At 50.7% G+C, this 26,749-nt stretch overlaps 1 protein-coding gene across 9 annotated transcripts; it reads right to left on the reverse strand.

Moving 5' to 3' along the window:
- Positions 1-234: 234 nt before the first annotated feature.
- Positions 235-14,112, reverse strand: TGIF2 (TGFB induced factor homeobox 2). 9 transcript variants are annotated; one of them, XM_037877048.2, is made up of 3 exons: positions 13,538-14,112; positions 10,534-10,772; positions 235-3,580 (listed from the first exon to the last, which is right to left on the reverse strand). In XM_037877048.2, exons 1-3 carry the CDS (start codon positions 13,554-13,556, stop codon positions 2,990-2,992), a joined length of 849 nt encoding a protein of 282 aa, XP_037732976.1. In that variant the 5' UTR covers positions 13,557-14,112; the 3' UTR covers positions 235-2,989. The 9 variants fall into 9 exon arrangements, with proteins under 9 accessions (XP_037732976.1, XP_043383126.1, XP_007057227.3 ...); XM_043527191.1 differs by lacking the exon at positions 13,538-14,112 and adding an exon at positions 13,136-13,274; XM_007057165.4 differs by lacking the exon at positions 13,538-14,112 and adding an exon at positions 12,695-12,923.
- Positions 14,113-26,749: the final 12,637 nt, after the last annotated feature.

Below are 26,749 nucleotides of genomic sequence, written 5' to 3' on the forward strand. Positions count from 1 at the left end.
AATTCAGGACATTTGATATGGAAGACAGACGATAATATGGACCAATGCCCATTTTATTAGGTTACTTTTCAGATCTGAGCTGCATTTTAACCCTGAATCCTGCTTGTTAAAGTTGCAGCAGTTCAGCACAAGATTTTGGATCACCTGGCCTACCCCTAGCCCTGATTTATAAATACTGGATTTAATAAGCGGCTAGAAACCTAGAAAACAAGACACAGCACGCCCATTATGTATTTTTTTTTTTTAAAAAAACACCTTTATTTGACAAGAAAACCCAAAAAGTTATTTACAGTAGTTTTTTGCTCCATAAATTTCATTCAGAGGATTCTTCCCTCCCCTTTGTTGCTTCAATCTCCACAAACATCCAAGCCCAACCAGGAGGGGCTTCACCATCAAGATGCCAAACAGGATACCGCCATGTGGTGCCCATGCTGGATGGAGCAGTGCATTGTGGGAACTGCAGTTCTCTTCCCCTCCCCCCCTTCTATTATATACACAAGCCCCAGTGCTTCTCAGCCCAGTCCCAAGAAGTTTGATCCTCCAGAATGGGGCAGAGAGGAAGGAAAACAAGAAGGTGAGAACTCTCCACCCCCCTCAAAGAAGCCAATGGTAAAGCCTTTCCCTTCTAGGATGGCCAGGAGATTGTGAGCAAAGCAAGGTTCACATCCTCCATCCAGGAACAGATGGGACCGGCGCGGGGGGAGAGAAGGGGGAAAGAGTAGAAGAGAGAGAAAAAAAAAGCCTAAATTGATCACTTTTGTCCCTTTAAAAAAAAACCCCCCCCAACACTACACAGCTCTGCAGGGAACATCACTACGAATAGAAACCCAGGCTGGGCAGCTGCCTGGTGCACTGTAGCATTACCTCCTCTGGGAAAGGAATGTGTCAGGAATCTGTGGTGCCCTGCACCACGTGTGGTCCTTTGTACCAGCACACAGTGGGTGTGAGACACTAATCAAACCAGAATGGGAACATCTTATACCCACTGTACGCTGGTGTTAAGGACCGCACACACGGTGTAGGGTAACAGGAAGTCAGATCTCTTGACTTATCTACAGGACATGGGAAGGGATTTCTTCCAACTGCTACAAGTTGCATTGCTCCTTCTCATGGCCCCATTTTGGTCTAAGCAAAAGGTTATTTAAAAGCGGGGAGGGGGGGAATTCCCTGATAAGCCACCACTTTTCCCTTTACTGCCCCAAATCCCACAATGCACTGCTCCCCTTCCACTGCCCACAAGTTCCCATCTGCATGAGCATCAGGCACGGATGCCAGTCGTATCCTGTTGACATTAATATCACTATTCATGCAACATAATAATTAGGCTAACAACCTAGGATTAGTGTTTCTCAAGATAGATATATAGGTATGTATATATCGCTATTTAACTTACATTTACAGTGAAACAGCAATATTAAACACGGGGATGTTCATTCAACCCATGTTGTTCCCATTTCTGCAGGCTCCAAGAGTTACAATTCAAATGAAAGGTGCATGGCCTGTAACTCACAGCTATTTGGATTCATAACTGCTCCGCGTGCAGGTTGTGGCCCACGCCACCCCACCCCCAGCCCTATACTCCCGTTGGCAACTGCAACTATTCACAGGGCTACGTAGGTTTTTTGTTTTGCTTTTGTGGTTGTGGCCACAGAAGAGATTGCAGGCTCAAAGCGCACGAGAGACCCTGCTCTGCGCAATAAGCCAGCTGGCCACGGGAGGTCACCATTGCTTCACCAGCATGGCAGGAACTACATTCAGCAGGATGAAAGCAAGAGTTTGAAGATTCCAGCCTGCACGCAGGCAATTTGTTGTTAGCACATCACTAGCTTCACCAAGACTCTGCTTTCCAGGGAATGCCTCATGCAGGCTGCGAATGTTACAACAGCAAGAGAACAAGCAGGCAGTCCACGCCCACAAAGATTCCCTCTTCTGCTGGAAAGAGGGTATTTATAAAAAAAAAAAAAAAAGTACAAGTTATTTCACAGTCAAGATTAATCTCCAACCCCATTCAAATGCCCTTTCCTCTGCTCTTGGTCGGTATCCTCCCAGGACATCAGTACATTCCTGTCTCCCTTCCATGATAGGAGGTGCACATATTCAGCAGGAACGCACGAGAAACGGTGAAGTGTTTCCCAAAGGAAAAAGAGTCAATCAAGAAATGTTTTCAGCATATAAGATTGCTGAACAGCACCTCAGAGATTTTACTGGCAACAACAACATTAGGGGTTTTTGTTTGTTTCAATGGAAAAAAAAAAAAAAGCCACAGATTTAAGTTTTCCAGTTACTTTGATCTTTGCCTTTCCACAGGCTCTCCAGGGCTGCTCAAGGCTCTGCGACTAAACTCTCCGTTCACAAAATATATACAAGGCAGAAACAAAGAAGTGGGCCAGAGAGGTTTAGGGGAAAGTCTTTTCTTCCTGGGTGTTCAAAACCCAGAAGGTTTCTCTCCCCTTTAGATGTAGTTTTGGCTGGACACTTCGTCTGTTTTTCTCCCATAAAGTCAGCAGGTTTTACACAGCAAAATAGTCATCTAGTAAGAGGTCAGCCAGCTACAAAGCTCTCGCTCCACATCAGACACTAAGATCCTTCCAAGGAGCCAGGCCTCCCTCCTTTAGGCACCTGAAGAGAGGTGATGTCACCAGAATGATATAAGAAACCCAGGGTGGAATCAAAGGTGCAAGGGATGCTTGACAGCTTCCGAACACCGTGACAATGAGAAGGGTCATGTGTCCCCCCAGATGAAGATGCTGCAGTCCACAAGGGCTGCTTTGCGGAGGTCTGAATGCCGTCAGGCTCCTTGGGTCCCCTCCTGGTGGGAGAAGGCCGTATAATGTCTGGGATGAGGATCTTCACTGCTGAGAAAAACAATAGGGGGAAAAACAAAACAAAAACAAAACAAAACCACCTTCAGCCGGCAGAGGCCAAACCCGACAGAACCCTAGAAGACAGGAAGGGTGGGCAGACCCAGCTGGAGCCGGCACAAAGCAGGTTACTTGGAGACTGGGGCAGCCTGGGGCTCCGTGTGCCATAACGGGGGCAGCTGCCCATTCTGCCGCTGCGATTCCAGCTCAGCCGCCTTCTGCAGAGCCACCTCCACCAGCAGCTGGAAGCTGCTGAAGTCCTCTCCGAAGAGCTCGGGCGGCGTGGGGGGCGGGGTGTTAAAGAGTCCGCTGGTGGGGCTGGCCGCGTCCGTCCTGGCCAGCAACGCCATGGTGCTGCTTGTGCTCAGCTGAGGCTTGGGGTGGAGGTCCGGCTCCATCCTGGGGAAGGGGGCCTGCTTCTCCTGCTCAGCCCCATGGGTGCTCACCACTGTCAGGCTGCTGGCCAGCGGCTGCGTGGAGGAGCAGATCACCTGCGGGCAGACAGACATGGACATCACCTTGGGGGTGGCGGCAGCCGTAGCAGGAGCCACAGGAGGCATCACCAGCCCCCCAGAGCCTGTGGCAGCCCCACGGGGCAGGGCCACGTCTGCGGTCTTGCCCCCTCGGCGAGAGATGGTGAACTGGTTGGGGTCCTTGCCGTCCTTGCGCAGCATGTCGGGGAGGAGCCGTCGCCGGGCGTTGATGAACCAGTTACAGATCTGGGGAGACAAAACACAGCTCAGTCAGGTCGTCTGCCAGTGCATGGGATGTGGCTGCCCTCCGGCCAGAGCCATGACACCTCCCTAGCCTTCACTTGCCCCAAGTCAAGCAGAGAGGGGTAAACTTCCCTTCAGCACCACCTCAGGGAGGGCAGGCTGAGCTGCTGCCATCTGCCCTCTTTCCCTTTGAGTTGCTGATGGCCCAGGCAGGTCTGAGGTGGAGCCAGCGCTCCAGGGGGCCCAGGCTGCTCAGCGGAGCTGATTCACCTGTTTCCTTGCCAGCATAGCCCACTTTGGGGCCTGGGCCAGCTCCGTGCACAGCTGGCCTGGCAGAGGGGAGGCTGTGCCACTTTGTGCTGTTACTCTGCTGCCTCAGGGGCAGGGATTTAGGGTTCCCCCCACAAAGACCATGTTACACTCTGGCTCACGGCAAAACTTTGACACAGGCCGAGCTGCAGACTAACCTCTGTCAGTAACTCTACAGCAGCGATTCAGGACACGGTTATAACACTTGTAGCCCTGCCTCAGACAAAGCTAGAGCCCCGCTAACAAGAATGGTTCAGGATGGCTGCAGCTAACATGGCTCTGAGCCCACTGTGGGGAGAGGCTCAAGGGTCCAGTCCTGCTCCCAAAGCCAATGAGAGCTTTGCCATCCATGCCAATTGGCCCTTAGCAAACCATGTCATTCTGAAACCTGTAAGAACAAAGGTCATTTGAACCATTCTGGGAGAACCACACTCACTGCAGTAATCAGATTGCACAAGTTTTCCTGTATGTCCCTCTTCAAAATAAGCAGGAGGAGGGGGCAGTAAGGTCCAACTGATTTGGCCCAAAAGACCAGCTGTGCCCTTGTCACCTGAACACGTCTCCTACTCTGACGTGCTACCCAGCCAACCCAGGGCAAAGCTGAAAGGAAGTCTTCCAAGACGCCTAACTTGCTTTCCCTTGCTCCAGATCTGATCAGAAGGATGGATAGGAAGTAGAGGATGCAGCATTTGTACATGGCCAACTCCTGCCATAAGACTCACTCTAGCTCAATGGGCCCATACATCCCAGATCCGGAGACAGATTTCCCTCACGTAATGCAAGGACTTTGTTAAACAAACACAGGCAGATTAGTGTAACATTCTTGCCCGCCTGGATGCAGGTCAGCAACACTCAGGCATGGAAGAGACACTCCTCCACATGACTGCTGTTAGGGCAATCACAATCCAAGACTCGCCTGCTAATACAATGTTGACAATGTGGCTTTTAACAGTTATAAAGCTTTAACTTTTTCAATCTCAATGTCGACAGTCAATGAATAATTGTCTCCCCCCCATATTTCCCATAGTTGTGAAGATTTAAATAGATCAGAGTTCTTAAAAACAAACTGATATTATCCATAAAACTTGAATTCTGCCAAGTCTATTTATACGATGCCTTTCATCCCAGCACACTTCTCAAAATGTATATATATAGGAATCATTTCACATGGACCATTAAATATGTCCATCTCTGGGGTGAAGTGCAGAGGCTGTTAACTGTGCATAGCAACTCTACAGCTAAGAAGAAGTAGTAAGGATTTGTTTGCTATTTAGGGTTTCCATTTCTTTACAGAAAGATAGCCCTTTCCACCCGTGATCTAATTAATACTGCAGTGCACTATAAAAGTGGTACTAACATATTACCATTTATTTTGCCAACTAGCAGAATTATGGTCAATCTCTCAAAGGAGCATTCAAAAATATGTGCACTAACTGAGCAAGGCTCGTGGGTAGATGTTTGCAAGCCCCTTGGAAATGCAGCTGCCATTTATTCAATTTGCTCTGCAATGTATATCAAGATCTAAAACAATAAAAAGCTAGATGAAAATCACTGTGTTCTACATAGAAAGCAATTAGAAGAGTATGAAGCAAAGCGACTGATCTCTTCCAAATCAACAGCTGTGCAAAATATACCGCCGAGGACAGAAAAGTTACTGCAACTTGGATCACTATTATCAAGAGCTCTGTTTTTTTGTGACTTTCAGACAATAGTTTGCATCTGACACTCTTACAAAAGTCACTATTTCATGCCACACAGGCCCTAATCTTGCAAGCTGTGTGAGAGCTCTCTCTGAAGTTCTGCATGTGGAAGGCGTCAAGGATCAGACAATGTCTCTAGATTCTAGTCTGATTTTCTTAAAGGGGCACTGTCACAAAAATCATAGGCCCCATCCTATCCTGTGCTCCCACTTAAGTCATAGCAGGACTGGGACCCATCATTTAACACCCACACTTCTTAAAGGCTATAAGCAATGATGTAGAGTATTCAACAGAAAAAGCCTTTAAATAAAAAAAAAAAAAAACCAAAAACCTATTGACTTTACACCATTCATCTTGTTTGTTTTCCTTTATACATGTAACTCAGTGTGGATAGCGCAACTAGAGAGGGGAGTTTTCTCTCTGCTTTACCAGGATAATTGCAGGTAACAAATTAGGGCCAGATCCTCAGCTGATGTAAATCTACAGCACTCTTCTGAGATCACTGGGACTCTGCTAAGTAACAGCAGCTGAGGATCTGACCCCTAACAAGGTAATTAGAGTGGTTATATTCGGTTTCTAGTCAGCTACACTCTGTGTGTTGGACAATGGCACTAGGCTGTGGTGTGCCTGGATTCACACCATACAGCAGTGGTCCCCAACCTTTCTTGTGGGAATAGCACACTGGTATTCCCAGAAGACTGTGGTGGGTGCCGAAATGCCGCAGCCAATTAAGATGCATCACCTCTGAAATGCCGCCGGGCGGTTCTCCGGCAGCCACGCTTGGCAGCGGGGTGTCCTGCAGGTGCACAAAAATGCCCAGCGGGCAGCACGTTGGGGACCCCTGCCATACAGCATGGCTTGGATTAGACAAAACACACTTCAAGCAAGCATTAGTATCCAGTAGGTTTTGTAACTAACCAGCTAACCTTAACTACCCTGTTCCCCTTTAAAGGTAACCCCCAGCTTATTTTTAAGTAAGGCCAGTGGTTTCCCTAGCACCAGTTCTTTTGCTATTCACCATTACAGCACACAGAGAGGTGAGAGCTTGGCAATCACTGACAGTTTCAGCACTTCACACTACTGGCTCCAGACAAGCCAAAAGCAACAGTTCCCACTGAGGTCCCTGGGAGTTACAGGTGCTCAGCACCTCTCAGAATCAGGCCCCATTATGGATGGCTGGGGTGTGTGTACACACACACACTTCTATGGAGTAGGCCTGTTGGGTTCCTCTAGATTTGTTTGTTTGGGGGATGGGTAAGGAAGGAGCCGGTGGGGGGGTGTTAAGTCAATTTCAAACTCACAGGCAACAAAGCTTTTGTTGAATCTGCAGGTTTCCTGGGACCAGGCACAAGAGTCTTATCTACTTTGCAAAAAGTTGAGATACATGGCTTCCTGGTTTCCCTGGAGACCGAGCACTGCTGCTCTCACATTCCTTGTCTGCCAGCCACTGGCCCCCCGCTCTGAGAGATGGTGGACAGAAATATATAATCACATGCACTGGACTGGGTGGTGGCTGGTACTTAACCTGATTTTTAAGAGACTCTAAGAGCCTGGGCGACTGGCAGCGGTTCAAATGGAAATGTCAAGTCTGAACCTCGAATGCCACCTCTGGGGTGCATTCAGGGCTCAGTACATTTCGTTTTTTCTGTGATTGCAAAGAGAGAGGTTTGCTCAGATCCTCCCCACACCCTGAGTCACTGCCACCACACCACGATGTGACGGGGGCTACCTCAGAGCTCCCCCCGCCATGGAAGGCTGGGAGAAGAAGAGTCACTGGAAGTGACAATGTTAGTACACAAGGCACTGCTTTGGGGCACTTATGCACTATTTGATACCCTTTGTATCCTTATTATGCCTACATCCCAAACTTATCATCAACTTTGTCTGCACCAGATAACGGATAGCCACTGGCCCAAGCACCACTGAGCCAGCTCCTTGAGCTCTCTAGCATCACCAGAGCAGCTGCAGCGTTCCCAAAATGAAAGGGAAGACAAGTTTAGAGTCACATGCTGAGTGTATGTCTGCCCTGCTGCTGGGGGGCGGGGGGGGGGGGTCAGTCAGCCGTAACAAAATACATGGCCAGATTGTCCAAGTGTTGTGCAGAAGCTGCCTACACAATTATCACAAGTGCATGTGCAAAGCAGGGCACTGTGCACATCCAAATGTACAGTTAGGACATCCAGTCACGTGACCGTGCCCTGAAATTAGGTGATAACTGGCACCTGGTTTATTTGAAAAATCTGACCTTTCAGTTTTTAAATAAGAATAAAAAACAACCAACAACAACAAAAAATCACCTTTCAGACTTGAGAACCTTGAACTTTTAGGTTCTGTTCGCCAGCAAGTTATAAGTGAGACAGAAAACAAATAATGACAGGTTTCAGAGTAGCAGGCATGTTAGTCTGTATTTGCAAAAAGAAAAGGAGGACTTGTGGCACCTTAAAGACTAACCAATTTATTTGAGCATAAGCTTTCGTGAGCCACAGCTCACTTGCATCCGATGAAGTGAGCTGTGGCTCACGAAAGCTTATGCTCAAATAAATTGGTTAGTCTCTAAGGTGCCACAAGTCCTCCTTTTCTTTCTTAAAACAAATAATATTAGCCGAGTCTTTATAGGGACAGCAGCAAGGCAGAGCATAACAGCATAATCTTGGCTTCTGATCTTCCACTTCGGCAGGGTCAGGCCTTATCGGCAAGTAGCTGGGAACCACGGAAGGAAGACTAGAGCACACAGAAGGAGTGGGGGCTATTTGGCAGGTGGCACTTTTCCTCTAAGCCAGCACCAGTACACTGGCTCCAAGGAGCCCTATGCTACTGGAGATGCCATCTTCAAAATACTCTGCAAAAATCACAGTTAATCATCACTTGCTGCCATGAAGGATCCCCAGCGCTTTTCACCAGAGTTGGGATATTGAAGGCAGCACACTGGCCAGATTCCTGGTGGGGGACTTACACTCTGTCCACATTACAAGGAAAACCCCCATCACCATCCTTTGGTTTCTTCTCTCTTTGTCCTACAGGGTTGGGGGGGGGATGGCTGGAGGGAGGACCTAGCAGTACAACTCCTGCTGTGATCAAGAGGATTCTCCACACAACGGGAGGGGTATGACTAGGACCGCACCATTCGCAAGGGGAGGGGTGTTCCCCAGCATAATTGAGGGATAGGCAGCTTCACATGTCAAAATGTCCTGTAGTCTGCTGCTCATCCTGCAGCACAGGTAAGGGGTGGGGGGCACCTGCGTCCACCACTGGTTGTAGCACAGGCCAGCCTCTCTGGGCCTGGCATACGGAAGCTGCAGCCAGCTCAGCCTCTGCCCCAACAGACTGATCCTTCCCAGAGCCCCTCACCACCCAGACCCTGCTGAGCTGGGTGCTGTCAGGACATCTCTAGAGAGGCCAAACTGACAGGGCTGGAGTGGGCACATCCCACAACCTAGCAGCACTCAAACTCACCCTGCAGAATGCCCCCTCCCGACCCCCACCGGTAGGGATATGGCTTGCCACAGAACACACAAATCAAGCCTTCCAGGGGGCAAGAAGAGGGAAGTCTCTCAGAGCGTCACAGTCCAGAGAATACTCATGATGCTGGGACATGTCCGAGCTGGAGTTCCACGGCAAGAAAAGGAAAGTGTGGGGCGAAAGAGCCCCACAGAGACAGGTCAGCCCTGAATGTGCTTAAATATCACCCAGCAATGGGCTTTAGCTCTGTTGGATCATAGGATTGGGGCCCCTCCCCATCTACAGCCCCATCCCATCTAAGTTTGGGGGCTGGCAGCCAGCATGCCTTAGCTGATCTCAATTGCCATCATACCACACAGGGAGACAGGGAACTGGGAGGGGCCCAGTCAAACCCAGCACCTTGAACTGCGCCGGAAGATGGCTAAGAAATCAGTGCTGAGTGCAGAACAGGCATTAATGCCCCAGCCTCCTCCTGCACTAGCTAACGCTTGCCTTCAGATGTGCCTCATGTGAACCACTCCGCAGTGACCCTGCAGGAGTGACCAAGGCATGGGTCCCCCTGGCACAGCCCACATTCAAAAAGAGGCATCGTAATCTTCCAGCCTTGCACAGATGGATGGAGAATTGCTCTGGGATGCTGCTGCTCCCCATGCCAGCTTCCCCAGACTAGGTAACTGGGATGAAACCATCACACTCATTCTGATATCCGAGTCTCTGGAGTAGCACTCTGCCCACAGTAACTCCCCAGCTGCGCTGCATCCTCTTCTAATGCAGTGGGTTCAGATTCAGACCAGGTGTGAGTGGGTGTCACTGCACAACCCTCCAGTGGAGCTGCTGCTGCAACTAAAGTCTAATCACATTTCACTTGTTTCCTCTAGCAAATCCGGCAATTTTTCAAAGGCACTGTTTGATAGGAGTACAGGTAGCAGCATCTGCCCTTCAACTTAGCACTCATGAGAGCAATAGTCCAGTAGCACTCACTAGAAAAACCTTATAAACAAATAGGAATAAAGACCCCAAGGCAATTTTTGTAAGAGTAGAGGTTACAACCCGCCCAAAAGGCCAACCCCGCCCCTCTTACAGTTTTGCATTGTGGTTGCACTCCGCTGCCACAGAGCTGGGCAGCAGGTGTTGGGGTTATGGATCACTCTGGGGTCTTTCAGGAGGAAAGGTGCTGTACATGTAAAAATAGCTTTGCTGCTTAACCTCTCTGCCTCAGTTTACCACCGTCAAATGGGCCCCCCCCCAATACCTACAACCTGTCTCACGGGAGTGGTGCCACGTTTAAAGCATTACAGTATGCAATGCTCTTGGAGATCTTCAAACGAGTTCTCCTTGCACAATAAAAATGCAAAGCAGTTTTCTGCCAAATATTTTTAGGCAGGGCCAGGTCCCAACCCCCATGTGCCATGCATTTAACTTAACCCCCTCCGGTCACCACAAATACATCCTCTTGGGGGGATAGGAAAGGTAGAGAGAAGCGCTCACCTGCAGCACAGAGAGGTTGGTCTGTCCAGACAGACTGAGTTTCTCTTGCTCAGATGGATATGCATTGAACCTATGCTCATAGAGCCAGTCTCGGAGGATCTTCACCGATTCCTTCGGGAGGTTCCCCCTTCTTTTCCTCTTATTCGACTGCAACAGGTCCAGAGAGGCAGTCCCGTCATCTTCTCCGAGGTCACTGTCTGACATGGTAGAGCTGCCTGCAGACCGCTCCTGGTTAAAGCCTAGCAGAGGGAAAACAAAACAAGGCACAGGTTATGCCGCATTCCATTTTGTGACTGGCCTGATGCAAAGGGGTTAAATTAACAAGCAGTCCCTCAGCTGAGCCCTGTTTTGGGCAGAATCCCAACCCTGAGAGTGGCTCAAAGATCAAGATGAAACCATCATGTTCAATCTAGTCCCACCCCAAACAGCAACTCAAAGGCACTGCACCTCCATCTCCTCCTCAGAGGGGTTTATTGCCTTGTATTCCCCGCAGGAACCGGTTCACATTTATAATATAACCCCCTTAGAGGCCAAAATGTGAAATAAACAGAAGTTACAGGGTGCTCTGTACAACAGACCATTTGTTCAGAAGCCTAACGTTAGTCCCCAAGGCCCTGATCCTGCAGATTTCACGTGCTTCAAGCTAAGCATGGGCTTAACACTCCCATTCCCCTGGAACAACTCAGTGTGTGGAGTTAAGCACACCTGTAAACTTTTGCAGGATCAGGGCCCAGCACTGGCCGCTTTAAGAAAACAACACAAAGCCAACCATGCATGATGAGTGTCTGGACTCCAAGGAATGTGCCAAACTTGTGTTAGTCAGCCTCACAATTCAAAGTTGTGACAGCAGTTAGAAGAAATACCCTTTGATCTTGCATATAATTCGAGGTAAGATTTTGAATATAAATCTAAACCCCTCTGCAAAGTGTTTACAGAAGCCCATTGTCACCCCCTGAGCGTGTTAGCCCTCGGCAGAGCGGACATGAGAACGCTCAAAGTCATTTCTTGGTTTGCTTTAAACAAAAAAAAGTCTCCAAGCTCATTTGCTAGTCTCCAAGCTCATTTGCTACTCTCCCTCCCCTGTGCAGCTGCAGACATCTTCGTTAATTGATACACAACCCAATGGGCAAAATTCAAACTGGCCTAAGGTTGGTTCCTCCACTTAGTTCGTTACCCTTCCCGGCCATGTGGCAGAGTTGGTCTGGAGATGGCATTCAAAACCGCGGCGCTGCTCTCTGCTCCCCAACACGCACACACACAACAAAGCAGATTCAAGTCCATTGCCATGCAAGCCCCTTCCTCCCTTCAAGAGGAGAAAATGGCAAAGCTGTCTCCCTAATTAGAAAAGCAAATGGATCCCTGGCCGGCTCCTGCCTGCAGCCCTGAGTGGCCCAGGGACCAGGGGGAGCTGCTGGCTACGTGAGAGACAGAGAGGCCCTCTGCTGTGCTCCGCTTCAGGGCGCTCTGTAACTGAGCCGGGATGGAGGAGGTTCTGCTGGTTCCCTTTGGCCCTGAGCTGCCCCCACCACCAGCTGCCCAGGGGAAGCGCGACCCAGCCCGAGGAGAAATCCAAAACACCCAGGGGGGCGGGGGGTTAATAGCAGCAGCAGATTTAAAACACGCTGGTTTGATCTGAGTTCTCCCCAGCCCCTCCACATGCAAAACCCCAAACACTCTGCAAAGCCGGGTTTCCAAAAGTCCAACATCTTCTCCAGCCAGCGGCCGCGTCCCCGCACAAAGGGAGTGCGACTGGACGCACCAGCCCGGGCAGCTCCCGACCAGCGAGACCCTTCAGACCCCCCCCCCCCCCCCCCCAAGAAACTTCTCTCCTCCGCTTGGATTCAAAAGAAAGAGACACACACAAAAAGGAGAAATCACGTGTCCCAAGTAAAGTTCCCCCTCTTGGTAAGAGACCAAAAAAAGCAGCCAAAGCAAAATCAAATCCCCCTTTTCCTTCAAAACTTGAGTTTATAAACGAACCCCCAGCTCTGGGTGCGGGGAGGGGGCTGGCTAGTTTGGAAAGTTGCGGGTTGAATCCGGGTGCAAGGCGTGGGGCGGGGAATTCCCCCTTTCTTTAAATCCCTGCCTCTCTCACACACACACACACACACAAAACAAACTGGGACTCCATGTTTTCTGCCTGTTACATCTGCGATCTTACCCCCAGACCTCCTCTTTCTCCTCGGCCCTTCCATGGCATGGGGAGGGGCTCCCCCGGGTCCAGCTGCACCCCTCCCGCGGTCAAAAAAAGGGGATTCCCCCCAAAAAAACAAAAAAACACGCCCAGAGGGGAGCAGAGCTCGGAGGGCGAGGCAGAGAGACACGGAGAAAGTTTCTCTGTCTCTTTCCCGGAGTGACAGATGCCTAGACAGAGTTCTCTTTGTTCCAAAAGAAACAGGAACTTGCGCGGTTCCCCCCCCCCCCCCACACCACCACCTAACCTCCACCCCCCCTTTCTCCAACCCCCCCCCCAGCTGTCACTTTACAAGCTCAGCAAACAACAAAAATTCCCCGCAAACGTGGATTGCTGAGTTAAGACGGGGCTGGGGCGAGAGATTTGGAGATCCAGAGGGGTAAAAAATCCGCAAAGAGGAAGAAATACCCTGGTGTTTTTTTTTCCTGGAAGGGGGGTGGTGGTGCTGTGCAAGAGGATCATTCATTCAGGGGGAAAGCAAGGCAGGGGGAGGCATGCGGTCGGGTTTGCTGGTCCTCCTGAAATGTTGCAAGAAGTGTGATCAAACAAAAGATTCCTCCCCCCCTCCCCGCTCTCCATAGTTCAGTGCTTTGAAGGTATTTTCACCCCTCCTCTCCCCCCAGTGCCTTTTCTTTTCAGGGCGATGCAGGAGTTTCTGCAGAGTTTGGTGGCTTCCTCCAAACCACGAGGATGGGGGGGGGGGTGCTGCCCCCCCCGCCCCAGGCAACCAGTACGTGGGAGCCGGATGGGCAAGCCACGCTTCGCCAGGCACAAAGTTTTCCCGAAAGACACTCAACTTCCCAGACTTACTTTTCCTCGTCGGTTTCATGTCCCCGCCCGGGTTCAGTCCAGCTCTGGGCCGGAGGGGAGTCCGCGCAGCTGATGGGTGCTCCTGGCTCGGGGAGGAGAGCTGCCCCCCTCTCCCTTTGTGTAGCCTGCGGAGGCTTTTAAAGAGGAGGGGTCTGGGGCTGTTGGTTGGGTCTTTAATACCTGACACGCTGCCTGACAGCTCCGGCTGGAAGCCACCTCTGGGGCTTGACGTCAGATCCCCCCTTCCCAGGGCTGGTTCACAGTTTTAGGGGCAGCAAAGCAACCGCAGGCAGTTCACCGCCCCCCATGAGATCTGAAATGTGGGGGAGGGGAGAGGAGGAAGGGTGGGTGGTACACGGCAGAGAATCTCCTCCTCCCCTCTCTCTGGAGAATGCAGAGGGCAAGTTGCCTCCTCTAGCCTGTCAGAGAGGAACCCACCAGCCCACTCATGTAGCCGCTGCTGCCCAAGCCTTGGTGCAGAACATTATACAGATAAAACCCAGCAGAAGAGCAGTGTAAGCACACGAGGTCTGATTGTTAGCGGGCGCCTGCGAATCCGGACTAACTGCACTGGAGCCAACCCATGTAAACTAGCTTGAGAGGAGGAGCTCACAAGGTTCCAATAATACCTGTGTTTTTGGTGCTTAGTTTATGCAAGTCGTGGGCAATTTTCAAGCTGTATCTATTGGGTTGTTTTTAATGGAAAGCATTTCTTCCCAAAGCATGCTCCAAATTTTTCAGCCCAGATTTTCCTCCCATCGCTTCTCGGTTGGGAGGAGGCGGTCTCCTTCAGGCCCCGATTCAGGAATGCACATGCTTCATTTTAAGCCCTGCAGCAGTCCCCCTGACTTCAAGACCATTACCCATGTGCTTAAAATGAAGCCCATGCATAACTGTTTGCAGCAGCAAGGCATTTAAAGCAGGAGAAGCAAAACTGCATCACACAGCTTCCTGCATCTCTAGGCCTATGAAGGCCCCAACCCTGCAAGGGAATCCATGCGACTCTTTTGATGTCACTGGGGAGCTGGGTGGAGCAGCAGGTTGCTGTGTTTCAGGAGCAAGGCCTAACTTCTCAACAACAAATTCAGGGACAGAATCTTGCAAAAGAAAGTTGAGAAAAATCTCTCTCTATAAAAACAGACCTTTTTCTTTAACTGAATAGTAAAAACCTGGCCTTCGGGGATTAGCTTTGTCACTTTTTATCCATTAACATGGAAAATCAGAGCTCTGTGTACATCACTGGATTGAATTAAAATTAAAGGACTTTTGAAAAGAAAGACCAGTGGCAGGGAGTCATTAGCAAAGCTGGGGTGGAGATGATTTTCTTTTTGTAAAGACTCAAGAGTAGGCACTTGTTAGCCATGGATGTTTGACAGGATTACGGAATGGAATGTGGATATGAGACCTTTGGATCTCACTTCGGCCGGAGATCTGTGACAGCCGTCACGGGACCTGCAATGCCCACATTCTCTCCCTGCCCCAGGAGGAGGTGGGTAGGACTGGCGAGCTTTGGTGTTGCACTCCGATGGGGATGGCGTGGAGGGGCTGATTCATTCTAGTTATGCTGTCCCTGGGTTATTTGATTTGTTACTGGGGTAAATGATGAGTCTGTTTAATTGCTGCGATATTTTTAAAAGATTATCAAGGGCCCCCAGAGTATTGAATGGGCATTCTCTTATGGTAGCTTAATAAAAAAATAAATAGAGGCCCAAAGGTGAAGCGATCACTGCAAGTTTTGCTATGCCTTGCGACAGCAGTCAGATTAAGGCCATATCTACGCTTAAAACGCTACAGCGGCCCCGCTGCCGCTGTGTTGCTGAAGCACCTCAGTGTAGACACTTACTACAGCGATGGCGGGCATGGAGGGGTGTCTCTTGTTGGTGTAGTTAACCCACCTCCCAAAGATATTGACTGAAGAATTCTTCCGTTGACCTAGTACTGTCTGTACCATGGTTAGGTCGGTTTAATTGCATCTCACAGGGGTGTGGATTTTTCACACACCTGAGAGACGTAGCTCTGCCAGTGTAACTCTCCAGTGCAGAGCAGCCCAAAGGAAGACGTATGTTTTGACAGGCTACGCACATGGATCGTCATAACCTCATCTACCAAGATACAAGACCATCTCCACACAATACTATTCTGCTATGCAAGCAGAAGTTCTCCTTTAGCCCAGGGCCCAGATCTTCGGGTCAGGCGCCTAACTCCCATTGTGCCTATATAACTTTGAGGATCTGGGCCTAAATTGCTTGTACCCTTTGAACCAGGAGGCCTGGGATTCTGTCCCTGCTCTTGTACTAGGTGTCCAGTGGCCAGCATAGCAACAATGTTGAAGTCCTGGATGGTCAGAGGTTTTGTTACATTATCATTTGCCACCTTCCTGCCACTCAGCAAAAAAGGGAACCAGCGATGGTCTGAGTTCCCTGCATGGTACAGCCACTGGGACATCTCAGAACTGTAGCGGGCTGTTTAGAGCTCAGTTTAGATTGAGGGGGCTGACCACAGCAGCAGCAGCGTGAGTCTGACCTCAGTGGTTTGGGGCCTAATCCTGCACAATGTTGCTCCCCTCCGTCTGTGGCGCCCAACACCTGGCAGGATCGGGCTCATTAGGGAAAGAGTAAAAGTGGACAAGCCGTAAACTTGCAGCTGTTTCTGAAGGTCTGGTTCAAAGCTTGTTCAGGGCAGCAGCTCATGTAAAGCCAACCCTGCACTTTTGAGGACAGTGGGGTTTTGCCATTGGTTTCAGTGGGAACAAGATCGAGGCCCGGCCCCTAGTCTGGAGTTTGGCTGCCTAGGGATGTGCAAACTGAGTTGATTGTCCTGAATGTGCTGCTGACTGGTCAGTCTGGGTGTGGGGAAGGTGCTGAGTGATTCACTGAGGGCTACACGGAGAAGGTCTGGAAGGGGAACCAGAAGATAGCAAAAGCCTTCTCCTGAGGAGTCCTAATGAGTCAGGGAGGGCGGTGATGGGCGGTGACCAGCAGAGGGGAGAGAAGGAAATTCCAGCTGTTGCATCGCATCACAAAAAAAAAGTCCCTAGAAATGTAAAGGCCTGAAACATAAAGTTGTGTTGTAACGAGGACAGCTTGTCTCTCAAGTGGGGGGTGGTTGTTCTCTTCTTCTGTTGACCGAGGTACTGCCTCTCAGAGAGATGGGTTAGCAAAGTGATGGAAAAACCCCTTCGGCCAGCATAGGAAGCCGTTACCCTACGGTGCTACAGCAGCACAGCTGTAGTGCGGTAGCTTAGGGCAGTGGTTGGTGTGCAGGGAAAGCCCCGGGCGGGCCGGGCCGGTTTGTTTACCTGCCGCGTCCGCAGGTTCGGCTGATCGCGGCTCCCACTGGCTGTGGTTCGCCACTCCAGGCCAATGGGCACTGCGGGAAGCGGCGCGGGCCAAGGGACATGCTGGCCGCCCTTCCCGCAGCGCCCATTGGCCTGGAGTGGCGAACCACAGCCAGTGGGAGCCGCGATCAGCCGAACCTGCGGACGCGGCAGGTAAACAAACCGGCCCGGCCCGCCCGGGGCTTTCCCTGAACAAGCGGCGGACCGGCTTTGAGAACCACTGGCTTAGGGTATGTCTACACTGGCAGAGTTACAGCACCGGCAGTTACGGTGCCGCTCAGAGAGCGCTGAAGGGAAACCGCTGTTGTGTGTTCACACTGTCAGCTGCCTGCGCAATCGCGTGTTCACACTTGTGGCGGTATTCGGAGCGGTGCACTCTGGGCAGCTATCGCACTGAGCACCTCTTCCTCTTCTGCCTCTAAGACTTGTGGGAAGATGGAGGGGATCGCGGGGCATCCTGGGTCCTGTCCCAATGCCCCGTGATGCGTTGCTTCGCATCCCAGCAGTCCCTGTGCTTCCGTCCGCATTTGGCGCCATCTTTCAACGGTTTGTGCACTGCGCGCTCTGCCTCTTCGGGCTGCAGGCATGGATCCGGCACTGCTGACCAGTATGCTGCTTGCTCTGACCCACACGTCGTGATTGGCAGTGGAGTTATTCCTTAAACTACAAAGGCAAGAGGAGTTCGACATTGATCTCGCCACGCGTAGTAGCTAGACACGAGATTGCTTGTGCTGACCACAGTGGAACGCCGCTTTTGGGCTCGGGAAACAAGCACTGAGTGGTGGGATCACATCGTCATGCACGTCTGGGATGACGAGCAGTGGCTGCAGAACTTTGGCATGAGGAAAGCCACATTCGTGGGACTGTGCGATGAGCTCGCCCCAGCCCTGTGGTGCAAGGACACGAGAATGAGAGCTGCCCTGTCACTGGAGAAGCACGTGGCAATTGCACTGTGGAAGCTGGATACTCCAGACTGCTACTGATTGGTCGCTAACCAGTTTGGAGTGGGAAAGTTGACCGCTGGACTCATGTTGACAGAAGTGTCAGGGCTGTTAATTGCATCCTGCTCCGAAAGACCGTGACTCTGGGCAACGTGCGTGACATTGTGGATGGCTTTGCACAAATGGGCTTCCCTAACTGCGGAGGGGTAACAGATGCATATTCCAATTCTGGCACAAGGCCACCAAGTACATTAATTGGAAGGGGTATTTCTCTATGGTTCTCCAGGTGCTTATGGATCACCATGGGTGTTTCGTGGACATTAACGCAGGCTGGTCTGGAAAGATACATGACACACACATCTTTCGGAACACTGGCCTGTTCAGGAAGCTGCAAGCAGGAACTTTCTTCACGGTCCAGAAGATCACTGTAGGGGAAGTCGAAATGCCCATTGTGATCCTCAGAGACTCTGCCTTAATGCCATGGCTTATGAAGCTATACACGGGGCGCCTTGACAGCAGCAAGGAGTGGTTCAACAACAGGATGAGCACGTGCAGAATGACTGTGGAGTGTGCTTTTGACCATTTAAAAGCCCGCTGGTGCTGCCTATATGGGAGGCTGGACCTGGCCGATGACCATATTCCTATGCTTATAGCCGCGTGCTCTACGCTCCATAATATTTGTGAAGGGAAGGGTCAAAGCTTCATTCAGGGCTGGACCGCTGAGGTCAGTGCCTGGAGGCTGAATTTCAACAGCCAGAAACTAGGGCTATTAGAGGGGTGCAGCGCGGAGCCATAAGGATCAGGGATGCCTTGAGGCAGCAATTTGAAGCTGAAATTCACTAATATTTGTTGCTATGCTCAGGAGTGCAGTGCTTGTAATGCCAGGAGGTGACTGTGATTGGTGCAGACGATGCACTATGAAGGTTTAAGAATATTGCCTGTTGGTTTGCAGGGCTCTGTTTGCTTTCAATTAATGGAATAAAGATTGCTTTCAAACCAAAACAATTCTTTTATTAAAAAGCAACAACTGGAGGAGAGAGACAAACAAAAAAACACTGTGGGCGATGGGGGAAGGGAGGGTTCCAGGAGGAGGTGGGGTCCCGGGACAGTTAAAATTTGTGTACGTCCAGGTATCATATGCAACCTTGTCCTCTGGAGTACAGTGCAGCGGGTACTGTACTTCAGCAGGGCTAAACTGCAGAGGAACGGGTTTTGAGTGCAGTGGGTCCTGGGAGTCTGCAGGGCTGGACTGTGATGGGCAGGAGTGGAATGCAGCAGGTACAGACTGGAGCCAGAAGGTTGATAAGAGTGTGTTGGCGGTGTCTGGGGGGCGCATGGGAAAGAGTTTTGCGACAGCAGCTGCAGGGGAGGGCGGGTGTGGAGCTGCTCGGTTTGCAGTGCTATTAGTGCCTGGAGCGTGTCCACTTGGCGCACCATAACATTTAAGAGCCGCTCAGTGGCTTCGTTCTTGCATGCCGTGTTGTCCTTTTGGTCCCTCTTCTCACTGTCCCGCCACTCCTTCAGTTCTTGTTTTTCAGCCACGGAGTGCATCATAACCTCATGCAGAAAGTCCTCTTTAGTTCTTTGTGGCTGCTTTCTAATTCTGTAAAGCAGTTCAGCTGGCGATAAGAAAGAGGCAGGCTGGGCTCCCAAGGTCATATCTGTGAAGCCAAAATGCAGCATTTTACAGAAGCAGTATTGTTTGCAACACAGAGACCACTGATTCAGTGATTTAAAACACAGCCACTATTCACATACCTGTCACTAACTGGCTGACCCCAGGCAAGCATACGTGAGCCACAAGACCCCCAAAATGGTGAGTAGCCGCAGGGGCAGGGGAAATCAGTGTTCCAGGTCCATACTGTACACTGGGCACATGGCTCTTGGGGAGAGCCTGCACTGTAGGGGGGCCTTATAATCATTACTGTCCCCACATTTTCCACAGGCTGTGTTAATTATGGAAGATATCTCGCTGGTGAGGGTGAGCAGGGATTCAAGGGAGGGTCTTCTCCAAGACTGTGGCTTCTGCCCTGGCCCTTATGCGGCTCACCTGTGTGCAGCAATGATCCTGTCCCCCCCTCCCAGTGACAGCAGAGTGGTGCGGGAAAGTTACCCTTAATGGGGCAAGAAACAAAGCAGCTCTGCCAAAGAACCTGCAGCAGTGGATTGCCCAGTATCTCCATGAGAGTTTCATGGAGATCTCTGAGGCTGATTCCCATGAAGTGAGGGAGTCCATCAACACCCTGTTCCACCGCTCAGACTAGGTGGTACATACATCATACAGACACAAGCCTGCTTTCTGCAACCCTCCTGCCTCCGACAACTCGCCTCAACGATTCTCAAAATCAAAGCCACTTACCAAGGGCCTCCTCTCCTGTTTGCCCTTCGCCAAGCTCCGACTGTTGTGACTGGCTAGCCTCCTCCGGGGTAGAGAAGAGCTCCTGGCTGCATGCATCTCTGACCTCCGAGTCGTCCTCTGCCTCTGGGTCCCCTCCCCCTCCACATCCTTGTCCAAGATTTCCTCCTCCTGACTCGGTCCACTCTTGACTGGCACATGAGCCACTGAAGTATCCACAGTGGCCTTCGCCGTGGAGGTGGGGTTGCCACCGAGTATCACGTCCAGCTCTTTGTAGAAGCAGCAGCTCCTGGGTGCGGCACCGGAGCGGTGGTTTGCCTCCCGCGCCTTGTGGCAGGCGTTCCACAGCTCCTTCCCTTTGACCCTGCACTGCAGTGTGTCCCGGTCACGGCCCCTATCTGTCCTGCGTTGTGAAATCTGTCCGTAGGTCTCAGAATCATACGGGTATAAAGGTACTTTCGTGAATAAGCACATTTATACTGGTATAACTGCACCCACACCAGGGGATTGTACTGCTGTAACAATACCCCTGTAGCTGAAGCAGCACAATTTTGGTGTGTGGACAAGGCCGTAAGTCCCCCCGAACCACCTCTTGTAGCGGGCACAGCCCCATGTTTCTAATCACGGCACTGGTTTTCTCTTTAGCTGGCAAACGACCCTCCCCCAGCTATTTTGTTTTCTAAATTGAATCAGACCTGGAGAAAAATTAGAGGCGAAATTTTCAGCCACCCAAAGATGTCTGTCTGACTAGCCGTGGCAACAGCCTCCTGAGGTCTACCCAGCCCTTACCACAATCACGTGAGCTCCAGCCAGCAGAACTTTTGACAGAAGGTAGGATGGGAAAATCTAGGTAGGAAGGAAGAAGCTTTTGAAAATCTCAGTGGCGGCCTATCTGCATTTTAGGTGCCTAAATACCTCTAAAAATCTGACCCAAAGTGGCTAGGTTGAGAGCTTTTGCTTATTATTAATAACCCGTTACGTGGACCCTGTAGGCACTCCTATAATTCAGTTCAGGGTCCTAGGCACTTTGAAGGAGATGTTTAACGCATACCTCATTGACTTGCAATGGGATTTAGGGTCCTAAGTCACTTAGAGCTGTTGAAAATGTCATCCAGGCACCCAGCTGCCAATTATGCCTTTGAAAATGATCAGCTCCAAAAGCCGGGTGTCTACGTGCTGCACGGGCAAGGGGAAGAAGACAGGAATCTCAGTCGGATGAGAAAATATAAGGAGTGTCACAAAGGCAAGCTGAGCTGCACCTTTGTTACTGAGTGATGGAGAATATGAGCTAGAGTTGGGGCAGGGCTTGTGCTTCTGTAGACTCTCGCTGAGTGGCATGTTCACCGGTGGACGTGTCAGAGTTTCCTGTTCAGAGGAGAGGGCAGAAGGAGGGTCTTTTCCAAAGCATGTTGGTAAAGAGCCATGAAGATTCAATCTTTTCCCAGGGTTCCAGGGTGGCACAGAATATAAATCTTCAGGCTGGATTTTCTTTAAAGGATGTTGCTGCTTCTTCAGGGTCCTCTTGATGAAACCAGCAGGCTACTGTCTTGAGCCCAGCTTTGCAGAAAACAGTCTCCAGTAAACAATAGCACCTCCCACACCCTGTCTACCTCAGTGCAAAGCCTAATGAGGCTCATTGAAATGCGAATGCCCTTAAGACCAGGCAATTGAAGAAACAATCAACCAGCTGGGTCAAGGGGCACCTGAAAAGGGATATTGGAGAGGGACACTGGCTGGGCTGCAGCATCCTTAGGGTCTTGTCCACTCTGGGCCTACTGGAATCCGTAACTCCCCACTGGTGATAGCAACAGGCGTGGGGAGCTGTAGTGGAGGGAGGACTTGGGCATATTTACTGAGAGCAGGTCTCTGTACAGTGTTTAAAAGGTCAGCCGCTACGAGAGCCTACCCTGACCTGCTGTGTGAGTTTGGGCAAGGCAGTCACTGAACCTGTGTGCCTCGGTTTCCCCTCCCACCCTTTGTTGGTCCTGTTCGTTTAGACTGTGGCTACACTGCAGCGGCAGCTGCACTGCTGTAGTGAAGACACTTGCTTCAGCAGGGGAAGGGTTTTTCTCGTCACTGTAGTTAATCCACCCCCCTCAACAGGCGGTAGCCAGGTTGACTGATGAATAACTCTTGATGGGGGGTGTGGGGACACAATTTAAAGGTTCAGGAGGGGGCATGTGACCACCCCACATGTCGCCTCTGGACTGGGGAGCAGCCGCAGAGCCAGGAGTGCCAGGGCAGCAGTAAATGAACACCTCGGGGGGCATCTCACGGCAGCCAGGCCAGGGCCAGCCCCGGGGCATCACTGGCTGGCACTGGGCGCCGTCGGAGAGGCAAGAGCATGTTGGGGGCGCACCTCAGATTTCTGCCACCTGCCTTGCCAGGGGAGTGCCCGGAAGTGCAGGGGCAGCCCGGCTAAGGGAACGTGACAGGGAGGGCTGCTAGGGGGCCAACCAGCTCTCACAGTGTGGAGAGCCAGGGGCCCAAGTGGGCCGCACAGCTCCCACCGACTTCTGATCCACCGGCTCCTGGCAGGCTGAGATGGTTTTTAAACTGTCGGGGACGCCTCAGTTTGAAAAGTTCTGTGCTAAATGGAAGGTGACAGAAAGCTCATGAGAAGCTGTCCACATGTGACAACTGGACCAGGTTTGCAGCCAGAGGTTCAGAGACATGGGAATCAAAGTGACTTACCCAAGCTTTCTGAGAGCCTCCCCCCATGCCACAGCCATGATGGGATTGATCAAATGTTTTCCCCGGGTCTGTTTGCTCATTCATTTTGTGTGTACTGCGGAGCTGGGAGATCATGGCCCCCTGAGAGCTCCCTGTTTGCTTTCTGACCTCCTGAGGGTAGGGGGAGATTGGGCTCCGGACTTAAGTGATTGAGGAGTTAATGAGTGACTTTAGGCCTGAGGTGGAAAGGTGAGAGGCAAAGGAGCGTTGAAGGGGTAAGGAAGAGCCCATCCGAACTTGGCAGCATCGCTCCATAAACTCCTCAGGGGTGCCCGTATGGCTGGCACAGACGCCAAACATTGAATGGCAATTAATAGGGGTGTTTGGGAGGGGAAATGGGCACAGATTTAGCTCCCTCTGAAAAGCCTTGGGAGCAGCTGGTCTTTATTATAACATGAGGACAGAAAGAGAAAAGTGTTTAAAAAGTAATGGGTACCTGGCAGGAATAGGGCAGGTTGGCACCTGTGTTCTTTGTACACACCAGCTGGCATCGGAATGCTAGGACTAGCGTACAGGGAGAGAAATGGGGCACATCAAGTAACACCATAGAAATCCTGGGGCCCGGGGAGTGTTTGAGATGAACAGCATGGAGGAATGGTAACTAGTTGAAATAAATAGTGGCAGATGGCATGGAGTGTGGGCAGCTTGATTATTGTTTATTGTTGTTATTTAAGTGCAGACAATATGCTCTGCACTAGGTAGGACATAAAAGGAACCTGGCCCTGCCCTAGACAGTTTATAATCCACCTTGATGACTGGCTTGTAAACAGCCAGGGGTATTTCAAGATGACAGCATCCTAGGGCTTTGAGGAGTGGGTCACGGTGCCATCGGCCAATGAGAATGCTCTTGGGCTCCCATTGGCTGCTAGCACTAGTGACAGGCAGAGCAGCTGGGAGGTGTAAGTGCAGTGTGGTGTAGTCACTGCACTAGGAGTTCTGCATATAGGAGTCAGGAGAGTTCTAGTGGCAGCCCTGTCCCTGTGACTTGAGTCAAGTGACTCCACTGCTGGGCCCAGTTTGGATTGTAAGTGCTTTCATCAGGATCTTTTCTAGGAAAAAGATCAGACCCCATCGTTATCCATTGCTGGTTACAGCGGTGGGAAAAGTAACACAAAAAGGGCTAGGGCATTTTTACAGCTCTGTAGGTTAGATACCACAGGGAGGAAATGCATGCACCCTGTCTACACTACAGCCTCACTGAGGCTACTGGTATTGGTAAAATAGGAGGTGGAACTTCCCATTCTAGATACAGCTAACGAGATTATTATTTATAAAGCCCCCTGAATGTGTAGGGCACATTACAGAGAAGGGACACAATGTTCTTGCCCTAAGAGTGCACAGTCTAAAAGATGAGAGCCAATCTGTCCACCTAGGTTTTAATCGAGTCTCTGTCACCATGGGAGCTGAGCACCTCTAGAAAAAGATGGATGCAAGTTTGGAAAGGGAAGCTCAGGGAAACAGCAATAAGATCATACAGTTGCTTTCATTACTAACGCTCCCTCTTGGTCCCCCATTACCAAAGTAACTAAGTGACTCACAATCTACTGTGTTTATCCTGACCGCACTCCTGGTTGATAGACACGTGGGGAACTGAGCCATGGACATCTGTTTTTGTATTGCTTTAACTATATCAGTTTAGGCCTGATCTGCACACCGTTTTAGGCTGGTATAAAGATGTCAGTTCGGGATGTGATATAAAGCTCATGTCCTGAAATGTCTAGGAGTAAGCTATCCTGATATAAGTACCCTTTAGTCTAGTGCAGCTAATGCATTAGAGGTTGTACTGATTTAAATCTATCCAGATCAAAATCATGCCCCAGATCAAAATAGTGAAATCAGTACAGAAACTCAGGCCTAAGGGTATGTCTACACTACGAAATTAGGTTGATTTTATAGAAGTTAATTTTTAGAAATCAATTTTTTACAGTCGATTGCGTATGTCCACACTAAGCGCATTAAGTAGGCGGAGTGCGTCCTCACTGTCGTGGCTAGCATCGACTTACGGAGCGGTGCAATGTGGGTAGCTATCCCACAGTTCCCACAGTCTCCACCGCCCATTGGAATTCCAGGTTAAGCTCCCAATGCCTGATGGGGCAAAAACATTGTCGCAGGTGGTTTTGGGTACATGTCGTCAGTCGCCCCTCCCTCCATGAAAGCAATGGCAGATAATTGTTTCATGCCTTTTTTCTGTGCAGACACCATACCACAGCAAGCATGGAGCCCGCTCAGCTCAGCTCAGCTCACCATCACTGCTGCTGTTGTGTCCTGGATGCTGCTGTCAGCATATGGTGCATTACAACTGCTAACCATCATCATCCACCGCTTCCGCTGCAACTCTGCTCTCCTGCAGCTTGGGGGATCTGTTCTGGTCCTCCTGGGTGCTGCTAACTGTCGTCATCCACCGCTTCTGCTGCAACTCTGCTCTCCTGCTCTCCTGCAGATGCCATACCACAGCAAGCTTGGAACCCACTCAGCTCACCGTCACCGCTGTTGTTGTGAGCATTGTAAACACCTTGCGCATTATCCTGGAGTATATGCAGAACCAGGCTAAGAGATGCCAGCACAAGGAGGATTTTTGATGAGGACATGGACACAGACGTTCCTGAAAGCATGGGCTGTGGCAATTGGGACATCATGGCAGCAGTGGGGCTGGTTGATACAGTGGAATGCCGATTCTGGGCCCGGCAAACAAGCATGGACTGGTGGGACCACATAGTGTTGCAGGTATGGGATGATTCACAGTGGCTGCGAAACTTTCGCATGCATAAGGCCACTTTCCTGGAACTCTTGAGTTGCTTTCCCCCACCCTGAAATGCAGGAATACCAAGATCAGAGCTGCCCTGGCAGTTGAGAAGCAAGTGGCAATAGCCCTGTGGAAACTTGCAATGCCTGACTGCTGCCAGTCAGTCGGGAATCAATATGGAGTGGGCAAATCTACTGTGTGGGCTGCTGTGATCCAAGTAGCCAATGCAATCATTGACGTTCTGTTATCAAGGGTAGTGACTCTGGGAAATGTGCAGGTCATACTGAATACTTTGCGGCAATGGGGTTCCCTAATTGTGGTGGGGCGATAGACAGAATGCATATCCCCTTCTTGGCACTGGATCACCTTGCCAACCAGTACATAAACCGCAAGGGGTACTTCTCAATGGTGCTGCAAGCACTGGTGGATCACAAGGAACGTTTCACCGACATCAACGTGGGATGGCCGGAAAGGTGCATGATGCTCGCATATTTAGGAACTCCGGGCTGTTCGAGCAGCTGCAAGAAGGGACTTACTTCCCAGACCACAAAATTACCATTGGGGATGTTGAAATGCCAATAGTTATCCTTGGGGACACAGCCTACCCCTTGCTCCCATGGCTCATGAAGCCTTACATAGGCAGCCTGGACAGTAGTAAGGAGCAGTTCAACTATAGGCTGAGCAAGGGCAGAATGGTGGTAGAAAGAAAAGGAGGACTTATGGCACCTTAGAGACTAACAAATTTATTTGAGCATAAGCTTTCGTGAGCTACAGTGGTAGAATGTGCCTTTGGACATTTAAAAGCTCGCTGGCGCTGTTTGCTGACTAGGTCAGACCTCAGCGCAACCAACATTCCCATTGTTATTGCTGCTTGCTGTGTGCTCCATAATATCTGTGAGAGTAAGGGGGAGACGTTTATAATGGGGTGGGAGGTTGAGGCAAATTGCCTGGTGTCCAATTTTGAGCAGCCAGACACCAGGGCAGTTAGAAGAGCACAGCTGGGTGCACTGCGCATCAGAGAGGCTTTGAAAACCAGTTTCATGACTGGCCAGGCTACGATGTGACCATTGTGTGTGTTTCTCCTTGATGCAAACCTGCCCCC

Source organism: Chelonia mydas, chromosome 13, assembly GCF_015237465.2.
Source record: "Chelonia mydas isolate rCheMyd1 chromosome 13, rCheMyd1.pri.v2, whole genome shotgun sequence".
Taxonomy (NCBI): Eukaryota; Metazoa; Chordata; order Testudines; family Cheloniidae; genus Chelonia; species Chelonia mydas.